This window comes from Miniopterus schreibersii, assembly GCF_964146895.1.
Source record: "Miniopterus schreibersii genome assembly, chromosome: 4".
NCBI classification, from domain to species: domain Eukaryota; kingdom Metazoa; phylum Chordata; class Mammalia; order Chiroptera; family Miniopteridae; genus Miniopterus; species Miniopterus schreibersii.
The window spans coordinates 67,842,271-67,860,408 of NC_138105.1; the positions used below are offsets into that span (position 1 = coordinate 67,842,271).

Below are 18,138 nucleotides of genomic sequence, written 5' to 3' on the forward strand. Positions count from 1 at the left end.
GAACACAGAGTCACAAGACCCCAGGAGCAATTTTCTTTATTGTGTTCCTTGCTGGCAGCCCCAACCCACCCCCACCTTCCCATCTTTGCAGCATCCAAGTCTCCAATAAGTAAGTCAGCAGAGCCCTAGGGTGGCTGCAGGGCCCCGGTCTGGGTACCTTCAGCCACTGCAGCTGCAGGCAGCCGCTGAAAACTGGGGCAGATACTGCCAGCGGTGGTGGTCATCCAGGAAGGCCACATCCACATAGCGGGTGGGCTGGCAGCAGGGGCCACCATGTGCTCGTCCCTGGCTTCGCAGCCGGGCCAGCGTCAGGCTGTGCTGAGTACGAGCACCTCGCGGACAGCTGCCAGCGCAGTAGCGGAAGATGATCATCTCCTCTGAAGTGTAGCCCAGGCCCAGCTCCACCACTGGCAGGGCCAGGCTCCACAGTTGGCATGGGCCAGCAGGAGCTCGGCGCAGGTGGGCACCTGGGGGCACAAGGGGCAGTTGACAGCGGAGTGGGGTTGGCCAGCCAGGAGTTGGGGAGTCACACGGGGTCCTGGGGGTACTTACCCAGCTGTGGCTTCCAGGTTCCTATGTCTGCTGCTGGCTCAGATGAGAGCGTTCCCTCTACCACTGGAGCTCCTGGAGCACCCTGGCCCCTGCTGAGACCCAGCTGCAGTGACAGGAGCAGCAGAGAACCTAGCAGGACTCTTCCTGTGGCCATTGTGACGAACAGGTCCTGAGGATGGGCATGTCCTGTGCTCTCAATTTATCCCCATCTGGTCTGGGAAATAACCTCTTCACTGCTGGATGCTGCATGGACACAAAGGCCCTGTGTCCCCCACCAGCTTATCTTCCACATCCCCAGATCCAGGCAGGTCAGCTCCCTCTGCCTCACATTCTGTCCTTCTAAGAGTTAAGGGCTCACCCCCACATCCAGACATTCCACAGGCCTATTTCCGACACCCCTCCACCCTTTGATTTACGATAGTTGTGGCGGCAGCCAGGGCCCAGCCCAGGGTGAGCAAACAGGGTCCCTGCCCCACCTGCCATCTGGAAGGACAGGTGGGGGGTTCTGTGGGGCCCCTTCCCACTCAGGCAGAGTGCTGAGGCTCAGAAGCCCCTGTGTTGGGCACCAGGTGGAATGGGGAGGGGAGGAGGTAGGTTGGCAGGTGAATTAGCTAATGGGGACTCCATCATGGAGGATCCGCCTAGAGGATTAAGACTTCATGCCCCTGTCTCTGGGCCTGGCTGAGCCAGTGTCAAAACAGGAAAAGGGAGAGACTCTAAGAGAGCCAAGGGCTGGGACACAAGGGGCAGGAAGCTCACCCTGCAGGGACTCCTGTCTCTAGAAGGCCCACCTGAGGACTCTGGGACCTCAGCCCCATCCTGGTGTCCAGGGCATCAGAGCAAGAGCAGAGGTTGATTCCCACTGGGTCTTGGAGGCAGCTGCAAGTCACAGTGACTTCCACACCCAACCCATGTAGCCCGTGGAAAGTGAGACTGTCCCTTACCGGTGAAAGGAGGCTAATCAAAGTCCCTCCCACATGGGGTTTTGAGGGCAGTCAGTGTTTAACATGGTGCTTGGCATAGAGGAGCTTGGGAGAGCTTTTGAGACAAAGGAAATTCAAATAGCTTTTGCATGTTGAAGAGGTGCTCGACCTCACACAGGTGAGACTGAGTTAAAACTCAAGTGAGACTCAGAACCCAAGATTGGCAAAAACCTAAACATTTGCTTCCACATGGCAGGGGTGCATGCATGACAGGCATACCCCACACTGTGGGAGGGAGTGTAAGTTGACAGCAGTTGAGCATTTGATACTGAATTGCAAATCCCATCTCTCTAACCCTAGAACTGCCTCGGGAACTTGTACTTAGGTGAGGGACAAGCTCAGGCTATTCGCTTTGTTTGTATCGGCACATCAGAAGTGACCAGAAATCCACATACAGGGGAATGCGTCACTGCTTTGGTGTGGTCATTCTTATTGCAGTGCTTGAGACTACTTTTAGAAAGAGAGAAAGGCCACTTGTCCAAAGCCACCCAAAATAAACCACTGGCAGAAACTGAACCCAGGTCCCACTGAACACAACACCCCTGCTCCTAACCACTGAAGCACAAGGCCTGGACTGTTGGGGAGGCCTTAGACCACAGTCCACATGGCCACGAGTGCAGGGGTGAAACTGCCAGGGCAAGAGGTGAGAGCTTCCATCCTGCTGCCCCCAAAAAGGCCTGGCAGAAGTATGGGGAGGGAGGTTGGACCGACCTGGACATTCCTAGGAATTAGCCTGACATCTCAGGCATTCCCAGTCAACAGCCAAGGTCCTGTGGAACTGGGTAGGGAAGTTTTCCACCTGCAGTTTCCAGCCGAGAGGGGAAGTCTGGATCACTCGGGACAGGGATTCAAAAGTAGTGCCTGCTGCCAGATTTCATTTCCAGCAGCTTTATCGTCCACGAAATTGAACAGGTCTCCAAATATAGAACACCTAGCAATGCTAGAAAAAAATAAATGCATAACCAACTTGAAAGAAAATAGGGGAAGCCCCAGAAATATCACTGGAAAGCTGAAAAACAGAGCCCAGATCCCAACATCAGCAATAAAAGGGGTTTGGGTTTTCGCTGCCATGTAGGGACAGAGCCGCTGAGCTGAGAATGAACCCAAATGGGCTCAGGCTGGGACTCCTGGGGCACTTGGTGGGAGCAAAAGCAAATATCATCTAGGACTGGCCTGTAAAGTAGACCATCCAGGAGTCCCACAGATAAAAGCCCCAAGCTGGCCACCCGTTCTCCTATCCGAGATTACAAAACAATCGATCACAAGGAGGAATACGAAGATAGAACAAGATGCCTATGAGCTTCAGGTGCTAATGTGTCTGATGGAAACTCTAAGATGCTTAAAATAAGAATGTGAAAGAAGAGATGAAAAACAATAAGGCCAAAACACTCAAAACAGACCAGCTGCGCTGGCCAGTGTGGCTCAGTTGGTTGAGCATCATCCTATGCACTAGGCGATTGCCAGTTTGATTCCCAGTCGGCACATGCGCAGGTTTCGGGTTTGGTCCCAGGTCAAGTTGCATATGAGGGGCAATCAATGTTTCCCTCTCTCTCTCTCCCTTCCCCTCTCTAAAAGTCAATAAAAACAATTAAAAAACAAACAAAAAGCAGACCAGTTGATCTGAAAAAGAAACTAAGCTGAAGACAGAACTGGCAAAGTGAAAGAGAGACCTGAAGAAATCACCCCATGTGCAAAATAAGTTCTAAGAGACATCTAAAGGTTCCAGAAGGAGGGCTCGGGGGAAATGAAAGAAGTAAATTGAGAAGAACGCTGCTTAGGTTTTTCCAGCTTATTAATGTCGGGTCCTGGGATTCAGGGAGCAAGGTGACAGATGGACAGTGGGAACCATGGCAGTGAGTGTGTGGAATTCAAGAGTACATGAACTTCTGAAGACTAGAGCTTATTTATTGGGCAGAAGAGTGGGGGCCAGCCCCTCACTCCTTGAGGGAGAAGTGCATCTTGTCATTGATCATCTTGCGCTCAGGGTTGAGGCGCTTGAGAATCTGGGCAAGCACATTCACTGTCTGCTCGCTGCTCAGCCCTGTCTTCTTGGTCTGGAACTTTTTCAGCAGGTCCTTGGTGGTCATGGGCTTCCGCGTCAAGTAGCGGCGCACAGCATCCTCAGTCACCTGCACATCACTGAGGAGCCCAGTGGAGAGTGGGGAGATGAGTGGGAGGCCCTCCCTCCCAGTGGCCCCGATCCTGCCCCTGCTGTCCTCACCAACTTACCCGCTGCTGGGGGTTGACTTCCCAGACTGGGGCTGAGGGGTTGACTTCCCAGACAGGCTCTGGGGCCCGCTGTCCAGCCGCAACCGCTTGGCTGCTGTCGTCTCATTTGTCCGCTTTCCTGTGGGAGCAGAGGCAGGGCTGAGTATTAGAAATGGGACTGGACATGTCCCAGGACTCCAGGCTGAGTGGTGCCTGGATTATGGATACAAAAGGCTCTGGGGCAGATAGGTTTCTGCCCCTTAATCTGGCCTCAGATACGCTCAATGCACAGGACAAGAACAGAGGTCAAGAAGGTGCGGTGGGGCGTGACCGGACGTGGCCCAGCGGCTGAGCATCGACCTAGGATCCAGGAGATCAGGGTTCGATTCCTGGTCGGGGCACATGCCTGGGTTGCAGGTTAGGCAGCCAATCAATGACTCTCTCATCATTGATGTTTCTATCTCTCTCTCTCTCTCTCTCTCCCCCCCTTCCTTTCCTCTCTCTGAAATCAATAAAGATATGGTTTAAAAAAAAAAACAAAGGAATCGTAACTTTATTCTCTTTCATTCATTTAAAAAAAAAACACAAAAAAATGCAGTGGGACAGGAAGGCCACTCACCTTGCTCCAGCTTGCTGGCAGCTGCCCGAAGGGTGGAGGAAGTGTTGCCACTCTCTGTGCTGGGTGTGCCCGGCCGACTATTGCCCCTTGAGCTGCCCCCTGACGGCTTCCGTTCCCTCTTGGGGGGAGTCTTCTTTTTCTGCAAATTTCAGGGTTGCGGATATGAGTCTGGAAACAGACACCAAGGCTGACACCCCTCCCCTCAACCTTGGGGGCTGGGCCTTACAGCCATGAAGAGAGCTGAGGAAGCCTCACTGTCGATGTCACTCTCTTCTGAGCTGTCAGACTCATCACTGCTGTCTGTATGGGGCCAAAGAAGGGATGTCAGGACCAGACACACCCATAGCCACCCTCAGCTCTTTCTCAGATAAGGGGGTCTGGGAGGGAGCAGAGGGGCAGAAGTCTTGAAAGCCAAGCCCACCTCTCTTCCGCTTCTTCTCCTGTGGCGTGGGCACCTTCTTCTCCTCCTCCTCCTCCTTGTCCTCCTCAGGCGGCTTCTCCTCCTCGCTCTCCTCGCTGCTTTCGCTCTGCTCATCCACGCCCTTGGGGCCCTCCTCCTGCTGGGTGACCTTGGGCTTGCCCTCCAGCTCTTCTTCAGAGCTGCTGTTTAGACAGAGAACAGGAAGGTGAGTGAACTCTTCCTCCAGGCTGGCAGGTCTCCCACCTGCCTCCCACCTGCCTAACCTGGAGCCGTCAGACATGTAGTCCACCTCCTGACCCTCGAAGTCCCCATCATCACTGTCCTCAAAGGCCTCATCATCTGACCCCTTCTTCTTCTTCTTCTTCCGGCCCGCCTTAGTTGTCAGTGCCTTCTTCTTGGTCTTGGGGGCTTTGCCACCTGGGTAAGTGGAGGGGGGCTGAGCACTCATCATGGTTTGTATATTCGATGATACTGAGATATCTCATGCCTTGACAAAGCGGGAGAGACCAGGGCTAGCCAATTCTTAAGATAAGACAAAGGGCTTGCTTAGGGGCACACCTCTTCTGTGCAAAACAAACCAACCTGGGACCTGTACCCCTTGGACACACCCCTTCTCTAATCTCACACTCAGAGCCACTGTCTCCTGCCCTAAATTACACTTGGAGCCCAGAGACCATAGGAATTATTCAAACTGGTGGATCCTAAGTGATCTCCCTCCGCTGCCTTGTCTTTCCCTTGGAAACCCCAATAAAGGCCATGGCCAAATCCTTCCCATCATTCATATCTTTTTTTAAATAATTTTTTATTGATTTTTTTTTTTTAGAGAAAGAGGAAGGGAAAGAGAGAAAAACAGTGATGTGAGAAACATCAATTGGTTGCCTCCCATCAAGCACCCCAACCACAGATTGAGCCTGCAACCTGGGCATGTGCCCAGACAGGGAATTGAACTGGGGCATGGGATAAAGCACAACCAACTTAACCACACCGTCCAGGGCCCATCACTCATTTCTGCCTCCTACTCATTCTGGTGCTTCCCCAAGTGGCCCTGCATGGCATGCTGTGCCTGCCTCGCATCTCCCGGGAAACTATAACTAAACTTTTTTTTCAATGGCATTAACCTCTCTGTGTTGTTATTCAGCCACTTTTATAAAGTAAGATTCAGGCACAACCCAGGCAGCTGTGCTGACCACTCCAGCCACCAGGGGGGTCTCTGCCCAGGCTCACCCTCCTCGCCGCTGGCTTCGCTGTCATCAGATGACATCTCCAGGTCGTCCTCCAGGTCGTGGATGCGCAGCTCGCTGGCCTTCTTGCGGCCACGTTTGTCCTTCTCCTCATCCTCCTCATCCTGATCCTGGTCCTTGAGCCGCCGCTGCTGCATGATGCTAAAGTGGTTCAAGACTTTGTTCCTCCTGCGGGCAGGGATTGGGAGTACAGTGGGGTCTGATAACAGGCCTCCTGGCACCTCACTGGGTGTTCCCCAGAGGGGAACCACAGACATGACTTAGGTGATAAGGATAATGTGACCCCAGGGGACTCACAAATAGCATGGAATACCCTGAAATCACACGGGAAGAGCTGACCCTTCTTTAGTTCCCTCTGCCCCAAGCCCCTCAAGGAGGTGTTGGTGTGGTGTTGGCATCCCAGCACCTCTCCAGCTCTAGATCAATCTCAGGTCCACACCAAGACACATCATAATTAAAATGGCAAAGTTTAAAGACAAAGAAAGGATCTTAAAAGCTGCAAAAGAAATAGTTACGTACAAGGGAGCTCCCATAAGACTGACAGCTGATTTCTCAGCAGAAACATTTCATTTCAAATAAAAAGAGAAAAAAACAAACGTTGGGGTAGCAATACTTATATCAGACAAAAGAGACTTCAAAACAAAGGCCATAATAAGACCAATCTCAAGCAACAGATACCTGCAGGTGATCCAGCCATGGACCTCCTGCCTGGGGGAACTCAAAGCATCCAGGGACACCCTGCCCTGCTCTGCCAATGTGTGCTCAGTTACCACCTCCTTAGCCCTCACAGGACCCTGTTCATCCCTGATGGTTTGGTGTCTGTCTCCCCACTGGACTGAGAGCTCCCTGAGGACCTGGTGGGGTCTGGCTTGGTCACTACCGAGTCCCCAGCTCCCAGCTGGTCATAAAGTTATGGTGACCCACCTCATTTCCAATTATTTTGGTTTTCCACTGGGAAAGCTGGGAGACAACACTGTCTGCATCCTGCCTCCTTCCCAGCCCAGCCCAGGCTCACTTACCTCTCCCATTCCTCCTCAGCCTCCTCGGCAGTAAGCGTACGGTGCCGGGCCAGCGGCGTGAAGTTGTACCAGTTGTGCACTGGGAAAGCCTCGAAGGCCCCATCAGGGCACTGGGTGAAGATATAGTAGGACGTGTTCTCTGTCACACCTCCCTTCTTTATACCCTTGAATCTGCAAAGAGCCATGGTCACAACCTGGCCAGACGGACCAGCCCTGGCCCACCCATGCCCCCAGGCCTGCCCCCTCTACAGAGCTGGTTTCTCTGAGCAAAACCAGAGGCTGGGAGGCTTTGGGCTAGCCCCTGAACTGTCAGAGCCTTTGATTGCCAAATCTGGAAAGCAGGACCAGTGTTCCCACCCTGCAGAGCGGGCTCAGGGCTCCCTGCATTGTACATATCATGGTCCTTTCATAAAAGGAACATGTTAGATAAATTGTGCAGTCAGACCCCTCTGATCTGCCTTCAGGCTCCTCCTCGGGCCTGAACCACTGCCAGCCTCCTCCTGGCATCTACCCTCACACTCTTCCCACACAAAAGTCCAGGCAACCTTACAGAGTGCCCCTTCCCTGCCTACTGCCTTCAAGGTGGCCCCTGGCTGTATATGACGAGGGCAGGTGCCCGGGCTTCCTGCATCCTGGCCCTTAGAGCTCCTATGCAAGCACCAACTTGGTTCATCTTTAAAAATTAAACCCCATGAGGGAGGACAAGCTGTCACCCGTGCTGTGCATATGGGGCATATAAATTCTGGGAGAGCACCCCACAGAGTGAGGGCATGTGAGAGGACAAGGATGGGCACCTGCTGCCATCACTACTTACTTCCTGCCCGATTTGCCATTGACTCGGAGCAGCCAGGGCTGGTCCTCGGGCCGGAACTCCTTGAGGACGATGCCGTACTTCTTCCTCCGAGCCTCCTCCCGAAGCTTGCGGTTGAACTCGCTGCCCGCACCTGACTCGGGCATCTCCTCCTCTTGGTAAATCTTCTTGTTGCTCAGGTCTCGCTCTAGTCGGGCCTGGGGGGGACAGGATGGGAGAAGCAGGAAGCAAAATCTCTCATTAGAGTGCCTACCTTTGCTCAGGTTGTGCCCCTACCCCCAAGTACACCCTTTACTCTCCCCAAGCTGAGCTACAGACACTCCAAGCCAATACCCTGTTTGGCAAAAAAAAGTAGAAAGTTGGTACTCAGTGAATGTGAGTGAAGGGATATGGGCAAGCTTTGTGCTATGTCTATTTGTGCAACTTTTTGAAAGTCTGAAATTATTTCCAAATAAAAAGTGAAAAAAAAGAAACAAACAAACAAACACAGTAAGATCACTGTGGTGGTAAAACAAAAACAACAATGAAAACAACCTGCTTGGAACTGAACTTCCTCTCTCTGCATTCAACTCTAAACTGCCCCAGGAATTCACATGCCATTAAAGTCTGAGGTTTTCCAAATTTCAATCTCTGGACAATTTAACAGTAGATATTATTTTATTTACTTTAAATATATCTTTATTGATTTCAGAGAGAAAGGAGAGGGGCAGAGAGATTGAAACATCAATGATGAGAATCATCACTGATTGGCTGCCTCCTGCACACCCCCAACTGGGGATTAAGCCCACAACCCAGGCATGTGCCCTGACCTGGAATCAAACCACAATCTCCTGGATCCTAGGTCTATGCTCAACTGCTGAGTCACACCTAGCTGGGTGGTAGATATTATTTTAAAATGTATGTCTGTAATTCTGCCCTGGCCCTCACCTCTCAATAGCCAATCCACCAACAAACCCTGTCAGCTCCACCTCCAAAACCCACTATAATTCAATCATTTCTCATTACCTGTTTGCTTCAAAGCCCCATCATTGCTTATCAGGACCACACTGTCACGTCCACCCTTCTTCATCTGCCCTCCACACCTCAGCAGGGAGGTCACTTTACAAAATCCCTGTTTAAAATCCTTAATGGCTTCTGCTATAGCCTGAATATTTGTGTCTCTGTCCCAAAATGCATATATTGAAACCTAACACCCGTGGGATGTTATCTTGGGAGGTGATTTTGTCATGAGGGTGGAGCCCTTATACAAAAGAATCCCAGAGAGTTCCCTTGCCCCCTTCCTCGAGGACACATCAAAAAGACTACTGTCTATGAACCAGAAAGCAAGTCTTACCAGACACCGAATCTGCTGGTGCATTAATCTTGGACTTCCAGCCTCCTGAACTGTTAGCAATAAATGTCTGTTGTTTATATGATGTTCTGTTAGAGCAGCCCCAAAAGACTAAGACAACATCCAAAGTCCTTTCCAGAGCCTCTGACAATGGCAGCTGTGAGAGAATGTAGCCTCCTCCCTTGCCCAGATAAATCTAGGCCAAAAATGCCCATTAGTGGGCACAATTTCTAAATGTTCTCCTTTTAGGAGAAGACCTCTTGTAGGGACTGACAGATTTTTACTCAGAGCCCAGCAGCTCAACCTGGACCTTAGTCACCATTTATCTCCACTGGAGAAGTGCTGGGGAAACTAAGCCTTAGTTACTATCACAGCCATGACATCCACGATCAAGTTCTCATCCCCTTCAGAACCAGCACTTACCTGATTCCAAGTAGCAAAGTTGACTTTATCAGCTGCATTGAAGGCCATGATGTTATATTTTTTGGTTGTATTTCTGGAATTGTAAAGAAGAGGCAGTGATCACTCAATCAATCATTAAACAAACCCTCCTGGGTTCAGCCCTTTGTGGCAGGCAATGCTGAGAACCCTTAAAACATCCCAGAGGTTCCCAGTCTGTCAGGGAAGCCAGATCCATACTCTCAACCCCATGCAGAAAAAGGGACAAAGATTTAGGGGAACTCAAGATGTGGGGATAATCGGGAACTCAGCCCTAGGCAGGAAGAAGGGCAAGCAGGGAATGCTTCCTGGAGGAGGAAAAATACTGGAACTGGATTTGGGGATCAACAAGAATCCACCAGCAGAGTCACAGGTGGGGAAAAGGCATTCCTGGCAGAGGGAATGTTAGGCCAGGGGCTGCATATTAATGTACTCATTCATTCATTCATTCATTCATTCCATTCAAAAAACAATGATACCCCCGAGTCCTCAGCTCAACCCCAGCCCTGCCCTCAGGTCGCTGCCAGTCTGAAGGGCTAACCACAGGCAGCGCTGGGTACGCCTAGAGGCTCTTACAGGTTTTAATTCTTTTGGGGCGGGGCGGGGGGGAGTGGAGGTGGGGTTAGAGGCTTACTTGGGAACTCGAACGACATATTCAGTGATATTGTGGCTGCCGGGGCCCTGCAGGAAGAGAAAGCGGGATGGTGAGTGAAGGGCTGCAGAGGCCGTCGGAACCCCTGGACCCCGCCTCATACTTACGAAGGCCGCCATGGGCAAGGGTGGGTGGTTCGGGTATGGTCCAATCCGGGTCCTTTTCGCCTGTCCTGCGGTCCCCGACCCTCAGACAGGGGAAAGCCGCCCTCGTGGTGTCGGGTCTTTGGCCCGGATCGAAGACCCCAACTCCGAGGTGCCACCGATCCTGAGTAAAGCTACCCGGAAGCGCTGCGGGGTCAGCGGTCCGCCTTAGTGGCCGCTCCTAACACATCTGCGCCTGCGCCTAACCTGAAAGAGAAATTCTCCCGCGGGCCGCGTCACGACGGCAGCAGCCTCTTCCTCCACTCCGGGCCCCTCAACGAACTGTCACCTAGCCTCCTCGTGCCTTTCGCACGGACGAGCCAGCCCAAGGCTGAAATAAATACCTTCTGGAGCTCGCGTGTCCACTGACTGCTTTATATAGCGCAGTTAATCTAACCACGGCGTGGTCACGCCCTCCCGTGACGTCAGCACGCAAAGGCAGCAGGGCATCCTGGGAGGGGAGGGAGACACTCTCTCAGAACACCGGCTCTCGGAGCCTCTGTCCGCTCCGCCCCACTCCGGAAGTGAGTCCAAGGAGGCCGCGTCACCATAGCAACCGAGGCCTCCTGGCGCCCAGTAGCTGAGGCTCCACCTGAGCCTCATTGGAGTTCATTTCTTCTCCCTGCCCCGTGGGGCACCATCATCTTGCTAAATGATTGGGCCAGGCGCCCTTGTGACGTAGAGCCGAGCCCGAAGGGGTCAGAGCCTGAGCGGAGATGGGGTGCGACAACCCCAGAGGCAGCTGGCAGGATGGGTCTGTGCAAATACAAGCTACCCCAGATGGGCAGGCCCCTGAGGCCCCAGGAGAAGGGTAACATCGTTGGGGGGGGCGGCTTACTGGGGGACGGGGCGGGGAAGGAGGCTATGGAGGGCAGGAGGGTGGTACAGGTACCCCACCCCACTTGACCAGGTATGCACCGCTCCTCGCCCACGCCATAGTAGTAACACAGCTGAACATGCTCACAGATCAGCTATTCATCAATCCCCTTGAGCGTCTGCTGTGCTGGGTTCAGGGTGGTCCAGAGTGACTGTCAAACCAGCTCCCTGGCCTCTTGGAGATTGCAGTGTAGTCAAGGAGACAGTCTCAGAAAATGGTGCCTACAACTCAGGAGATGTCACAGGAAAAGCACAGCTGGCTCTGAGGAGTCAGGGAAGAGGGGAGGTTTAAGCTGGGCCCTGCGGGATGCATAGGAGTTGACTAAGAAAAGGCAGAGGGAAGCAAGACACTAAAATTGCATCATAAACTACAACACCCCTTAAGCTCCTCACTCACTGCTATTATGTCAGGAAGTGTAAACTACTAAAAATATAGGAACAAATGAGACAGATATAGTCCTTGCCTCGTGGAGTACACTGGCTGGGAGGCAAAATAAATAAACAGGCAAAGTCATCACTGATCATAGCCATTGCTGTGGAGGAAATTGCATTCCAACACAGGGAATGATGATGGGTGTGTTGCAACCTGAAGGCAGTGAGGCAGGGATTTCCCAGATGGAGGGAACAGCTGTGGGGGAAATGAGCTTGGCAAGTTCAAGGGACAGAAAGGAGGCCAGGAGGCTGCTGGGGCTGGAGTAAAGGAAGTAAAGGAAGGGGATGGTGATATGGGATGAGTCTGGGGGATGGGCAAGTCCCTGCCCCTATCTGAGCCTCAGTTTCCTCAACTGTAAAATGGGATGATAGAGTTACTATGGTGCCTCAAGGAGATGCTGCATGCAAGGGGCCTAGCCCGCTCAGGTTCACGTCCTCACCCATAGAACCCACAGCAGCAGTAATGTATGCCAAGCCTGGATACACCCTCAAATACCACCCTAGGGCAAAAGTGGGTATGCCAGCAGACCTGTGTCTGGTGTCACACCAAGGACATGAACTGAGCTGTGGACACAATCACATCAGTGCCCATTGACCCCTACAGGCACCAACCACTCTCCCTCTGTCTTCCCCGGGCACTGCAGACATCCTCAGGTCCCTCCATCTTTGTGATGGGTGGCCCAGGCTGTGGCAAAGGGACGCAGTGCAGGACCATGGCGGTTAATTATGGGTTCTGCCATGTGGGGCTGAGCCAGCTGCTGTGGCAGGAGACCCAAGGCATTACCTAGCCGGGGCAGAAAATTTGTGACATCATGCTACAGGGGCTCCTGGTGCCTAGGGTGAGAGTTCATGAGTGCAGGGGAAGAGGGAAGAAAGGGATGCATTGGGACAGACTTCTGGGAAAGGCCCCATGGAAGCTCCCCACCTCAACACTGTTTTGTTGCCCTGAGCCTCTGTGTCCTCATCTGTAAAACAGGAGAGCAACTGGACCCACAGCAAGTCTGCTGAGGGTTAGATGTCACCATTCTTTTTTTTTTTAATCCTTACTCAAGGACATGGGTGTGTGTTTTTTGTTTGCTTTTTAGAGAGAGGAAGAGCGGGGGAGAGAGAGAAACATCTATGTGAGAGAGAAAGAAACATCGATCAGTTGCCTCCCACATGTGCCCCGACCAGGGATGGAACCGGAAACCTTCTGGTGTACAGGATGACGCTCCAACCAGCTGAGCCACACCGGCCAGGGCTAGATGACATCATTCTTACATAGTGCTTGGTGGAGTGCCTGACACTTAAGAAGTGCTCAATAAAATTAATTAGCATTTATTCCCTGATTACATATACCATTGGCCCCTTCTCTACACCTATTTCCTCACCTGTAAAATGAAGGTCACCCTAGTACCTATCTGTAAGGTGGTAGTGATGAGTAAATGAGACCCAGCCTGGCACGTGGTGGACAACAGACAGTTGCTGTGTCCATTTCTTAGAAACTTCTGGAAGCCTCAGGGCGTCAAAAGAGACTCAAAATCTCAGGTATGGGGTGGGGTAGCTGTTCCCTGAATTCACCTGAGGTCCAGACTGAGGAAGAGAATTTGCCAAGGTGACCTTGTACACAAAGGACCCTGGCCACTGATCCACCTATCCCTTTCCTTCCTAGATATGATCAATGACAACATGCTGTCTTGCCGGAGAGCCAGGGCTTCCTCGTGGATCGCTTTCCCCCGGAGCTGAAGCAGGCCATGGAGTCTGAGCACATTGTGAGTGGCCCAGAAGTGTGGGAGGGTATGAGGCACGAAGCCATTCTTCCCTCCCCTTGAATGGAGGTCTGAAGGGGTGAGACTTGGGGGAGAGGAGATGACCGGAGGGAAATGGAATTTTGTATTATCAAGGGATAGTCAGGTTGTTGGAAGCATCTAGAACCCAGGTGAATAGCTAAAGAGCTCTACGAGGGCAGGGAAAATGTCATTTTAATATCTCCTGCACAGTTCCTGCCCACTGAGTAGCAGGGGGTTTAGCAGCATCTCTGGGCTGTAAAGATGAAATCCAATTCTTCATTCATCTATTTATTCCATCCACCTCTATTCGTTTATCTATTTATTCCCCAAAGAGTCCTTGAGAACAGGCTCTGTCCTGGGGAGTTCATGAGACAAACTTGGTCCCTCCTCTTAGGATGCCAACAGCCAGAGCAGTAAGTGGCATGTAAAACAAAAAATTTCTCATAGCAGTAAGTGCAGTGGACAGAAGAACAGAAGACAGAGTGATGTCCTGGATGGATACTATTTCAGTTTGGGTGGTCCAGGTGGCCCCCATGAAGCAGGCGCACTGGAGAGCGGAGCGATAAAGGAGGAACTAGCCCATGCTGGGCAAGTTGGAGTGAATTTCTTCAAGTTATTTTTACACATCAGCAATGCTGACTTTATGAAAAGGCCCATCCAGGTCCCTGAATGGCAGATTGGAGCATCCGGAAACGGCTGAGCAGGAAAAGAGAAACCAAGGCAGGCTGTAGGCCTCTAGGTTTTTGCTGGATTCCAGTTGAAATGTCTTCAAAGAAGTCCAGGCGGGAATCAAACAAAGGTTGCTGGGCCAGGACAGTTGCCCCTGGGCAGTGGGGCGCTGCCCTTTGTCTGCACCTCTGTTGGAGCATTTCTGGACTTCTCTGCCCTCCTCAGCCCTGGGCCAGCAGCTGCCCTAAAGTAGGCTCCCAGTCACAAATGCCAGATGAATGGACTCCACAAGTGGCTGCAAAGTCTTGGAACAGAGGTTATAAACCCCCAGTCTTTGGGCCTCATTTGATCCACTGATGTGTTCAGTTTAACTCTAGTTTTTGACCCTTTTATAATTTTAAATTAGTGGCCCACTCTCAACAAACAGGAGATGCCACATCAAAACTCCCAGCTTCTCTTGAAAACCACCTGACTTGGCAACGTGGGGCCTGCATGTCCCCATGGTGAGAGCAGTGTAAACTGGTCCTGATCTTTTTACGGAGCCCAGCACAGGGATGCTTCTCGCACTGTTAGCATCCCACTTTTTCAAGGAGATTGGCAGTTTTTTTACCTGGGTCACACAATTTAGGTAGTGGAGGCAGGACTGGGTTCAGAGTCTGGCCTGGCCCTTGGTGGGCACCGGTTGTCCAATGAATACACAGGAAGTCCCCCAGGGTGCACACTGCTCAGTGGTGGTGGGGAGGATCAGACAATCCATGTTTAACTGATTATTGTAAACAGGTTGGACTAAAACACTTGATATTTCTCCCAAAGTTGTCACCTGCACTGGGGGACAAAAGATGATTTTAAGGGATTCATAGAACGTTAAAAAATAATCATGTAGCCCTGGCCAGTGTGTCTGAGTGGTTAGAGTATGGGCCCCCGAAAGGGTCCAGGGTTCGATTCCTGATCAAGGGCACGTACCTGGGTTGCAAGTTCAATCCCTGGCCCTAGTAGGGGCACGTGTGGGAGGCAACCAATCAATGTGTCTCTCTCACATCAATGTTTCTCTGTCTCTGTCTCTCTCTCTCTCCTTTCTTCCTTTTGAACAATAAACACCTTTATTACATGAACTAAAATAGCCCTCCTATTTTATTTGCTTTTCTGGGCCTTGATTTTCCTCAGCTAGAACTCCAGCTCCTTGCCCTCCGGCACATAGCCCTCTGTGCAGCCCCACTGGCCTGGTCTTGAAATGAAGCGTGCAAGAAGCTTGCCCCTCTGGAAGACTGCTGACTTTGGCATTCTTTTCCCTTTCATCGTATTTCTTCTGAATTTTCTTTGATTGTTTAAAATTTCTCCCTCCTCAGGAACCAGCTTGGCCCCCTTCTTGTGGCCCAGGGACAGTGCAGAGTGGGACTTGTACCACAGTTGGTGGGATGTGCTGTCAATGAGCCTGATGCAGTTCTTTAGTAGGGTTGTGGTGCAGACCAGTTGTTCGATGCATTGTAGACATCAATGACCCTTATTCTGAGAGCACAATCCTCGGGGCCCCAGGAGAAGGTGCCCACAGCCAGCCTCAAAGCGTACTTCTTGCTGCCTCCCTGCATGTGGACTAGGGGCCAATCTTAGTGCTGACAACAGGGTGCCCCAGCTCATATTTTCCCTTCCCGTCGTGGCGCTTTCTCTTGCCCTCGACCTTGTAGCACTTGTGCCAGTTGTCCCAAAAGATGCCCATGGCTTGGTGCTGGCTGGAAAGTTCTTTTTCCGTCCAATTCTGATGCTGCAGGGCTGTGATCCTCTCTGTTCCTCAATGGTCTGCTTCTTCCCCTGTTTGCTGGTACATGAATCAGTGTGAGTTTTGTGCAGAGCGCTGCAATTATTTCAGGAGGCTCCTTTGCCACACTCTTAGTAAGGGGTCTATTTTGACCTGAATTGTGCCCACCTCCCCATCCATATGTTGAGGTGCTAACCCCCATGACCTCAGAATATGGCTGTATTTGGAGACGGTCTTTAAAGAGGTGATTAAGTTAAAAGTCGTCATTTAGGTGGTCACTAATCCAATATGACTGGTGCCCTTATAAGAAAAGATCAGAATATAGACACACACAGAGGGAAGACCACTGAGGACAGAGGGAGAAGACGGCATCTACAGGCCAAGAAGAGAGGCTTGGGGGAAACTTACCCTGCTGACACCTTGATTTTGGACTTCCAGCCTCCAGAACTGTGAGAAAATAGAATTTCTGTTGTTTGAGTTACCCAATCTGTGATTTTTTGTCGAGGCAGGCATCCCTAAACAATCTACAGAGTCAGATTGTGACTGGTATAAAATGCTCATCAACCTCTTATTTTGTGGTTTTGCAACTTTCTTTTCTGGTCATTTTTTTCTACATTGATTAGCTGGAATTCTTCCCTAAAGAAGAAATTTCCATCCTCAACGAGGGCTATTTGGTTATCCTGAAATATAGTTCCTACCAGACAGGTATTTTCAGACCAAGGTATTGGTATTATAGTTATCTCCAGTGGTGGCAATGAGTTTTGTTATTTTGTTTTCCTTTGTTTTGTTCTCGCTCATCATTATGAACTCATGGGTCTTCATATATCTAATGGGTGTCAATCAACTGAAGTCTTTTTTGTTGGTGGTGCTCAAGTTTTCACATCTTTGGCCAAGAGGAGCCCTTTCACGCTGTCACTTGTGTCCTTTTCGACATAAGGACAAAAGCTATTTTAAAAATTGCTTTCTTATGCAAGACTTCCCACCCCCCTTTCACATTTCCCACCCAGTCCTGGAATGGTCCATTTCTCCAAGGAGCTCTTTTCTAGCGCTGTCCAGTCTAGGTGCCAGAGGTATGCATTGCTACCGGGTTGTCATTGGTTCTAGGCTTTTCCAATGGACAGAGCCAGGAAACACGCACTTTTGAAAGGGGAAAAAGAAATCACAAGTTCATATTGATATTTCCAGCTTATACTTAACATCACCCGTGCTTTCTCTTTTCTCTTTCCCTAAAAATTTTCGTTCCTAATACCATGAACATACTTATTTGCATAATCCCACTAGATGCAAAATAGTTTCCAAATAATATATCAACATTAATGACTAAGAATGAAACTACTGAAGGAAGTTTAAGATTTATTTGCAGCTCTGGTTTTCCTACTATCTTACTATGGATGTACTATAAAATACAGGGTTGCTTGAGAAAATTATTTTCTCTGTGTAGTTATGGTATGGCACTGACAAACAGTTGGGCACATTCGTTTCAGTTTGATTTTTTTTAAGGATTGTTTTTTAGAATTTTTGAATTTGTAAATTAATGATTTCAAAGTCAAAGCCACATAAAAAGATATATCCAGAGAGCTCATTACCATTCATTCCTGTCTGCCACCCACCCCAAATTATGCCCTTCTTTCCCCATCAACCACTTTCATTAGTTTTTGGGTTGTCTTTCTGATGTTTCTTTTTGCAAATATAAAGGTGTATATATGTGTCCCTACTTCTCGCACAAAAACTAGCATTCTATAAATACTAGTTTTCTTTATTATTTTTTTATTATTTTTATTTTTTTTTAGTTTTCTTTATTTTTTTAACTTTACAATGTACTCCGAAAATGTTCCATTTCACAACTAATATTCCATTGTATGGCAGTGGCATTCTTCATTCGGGGGCACCAGGTTGTTGGACAATTTAATGACAGACAATAAGCTGTTTGCAGTCTTGATACTACAAACTGCCCCACCTTTGGGTGTCGTTTGATATTTTTGCTGGTACCTTTAGGATAGGTTCTTAGGAGTGGGGTTGCTGGATTAAAAAGAAATGCATAGGTCATTTTGCTACGTATCACCTCAGTTTTCATTCTGCATTGCCAGCAGCAATAGATAATAGTGCCCATTTCCTCACAGCCACAACAACAGAGAATGCTGCCAAACTTTTGGGTATTTGTCAACTTGCTTACCTGCTTAGGTGTGAAATGGTATTTTGATATAGTTTTTGTTTTTTTAATT

General features: G+C 50.2%; 2 protein-coding genes and 1 pseudogene across 3 annotated transcripts; 1 reads left to right on the top strand and 2 right to left on the bottom strand.

Annotated features, from left to right (window-relative positions):
- Positions 1 to 20: 20 nt before the first annotated feature.
- PSPN (persephin) lies at positions 21 to 2,468 on the bottom strand. The gene is made up of 3 exons (XM_081136485.1): positions 2,247 to 2,468; positions 553 to 795; positions 21 to 467 (listed from the first exon to the last, which is right to left on the bottom strand). Exons 2-3 carry the CDS (start codon positions 704 to 706, stop codon positions 160 to 162), a joined length of 462 nt encoding a protein of 153 aa, XP_080992611.1. The 5' UTR covers positions 707 to 795; positions 2,247 to 2,468; the 3' UTR covers positions 21 to 159.
- A 951-nt stretch (positions 2,469 to 3,419) lies between these two features.
- On the bottom strand, positions 3,420 to 10,921 carry GTF2F1 (general transcription factor IIF subunit 1). The gene is made up of 12 exons (XM_081136479.1): positions 10,382 to 10,921; positions 10,257 to 10,303; positions 9,608 to 9,680; positions 7,858 to 8,051; positions 7,044 to 7,214; positions 6,008 to 6,192; positions 5,047 to 5,200; positions 4,784 to 4,965; positions 4,589 to 4,662; positions 4,363 to 4,501; positions 3,765 to 3,882; positions 3,420 to 3,674 (listed from the first exon to the last, which is right to left on the bottom strand). Exons 1-12 carry the CDS (start codon positions 10,391 to 10,393, stop codon positions 3,470 to 3,472), a joined length of 1,554 nt encoding a protein of 517 aa, XP_080992605.1. The 5' UTR covers positions 10,394 to 10,921; the 3' UTR covers positions 3,420 to 3,469.
- Positions 10,922 to 11,167: 246 nt separating this feature from the next.
- LOC308556293 (adenylate kinase isoenzyme 1-like) lies at positions 11,168 to 13,536 on the top strand (annotated as a pseudogene). Its single transcript has 4 exons — positions 11,168 to 11,228; positions 12,370 to 12,564; positions 13,207 to 13,252; positions 13,377 to 13,536. The product of its transcript is annotated as an adenylate kinase isoenzyme 1-like (transcript).
- Positions 13,537 to 18,138: the final 4,602 nt, after the last annotated feature.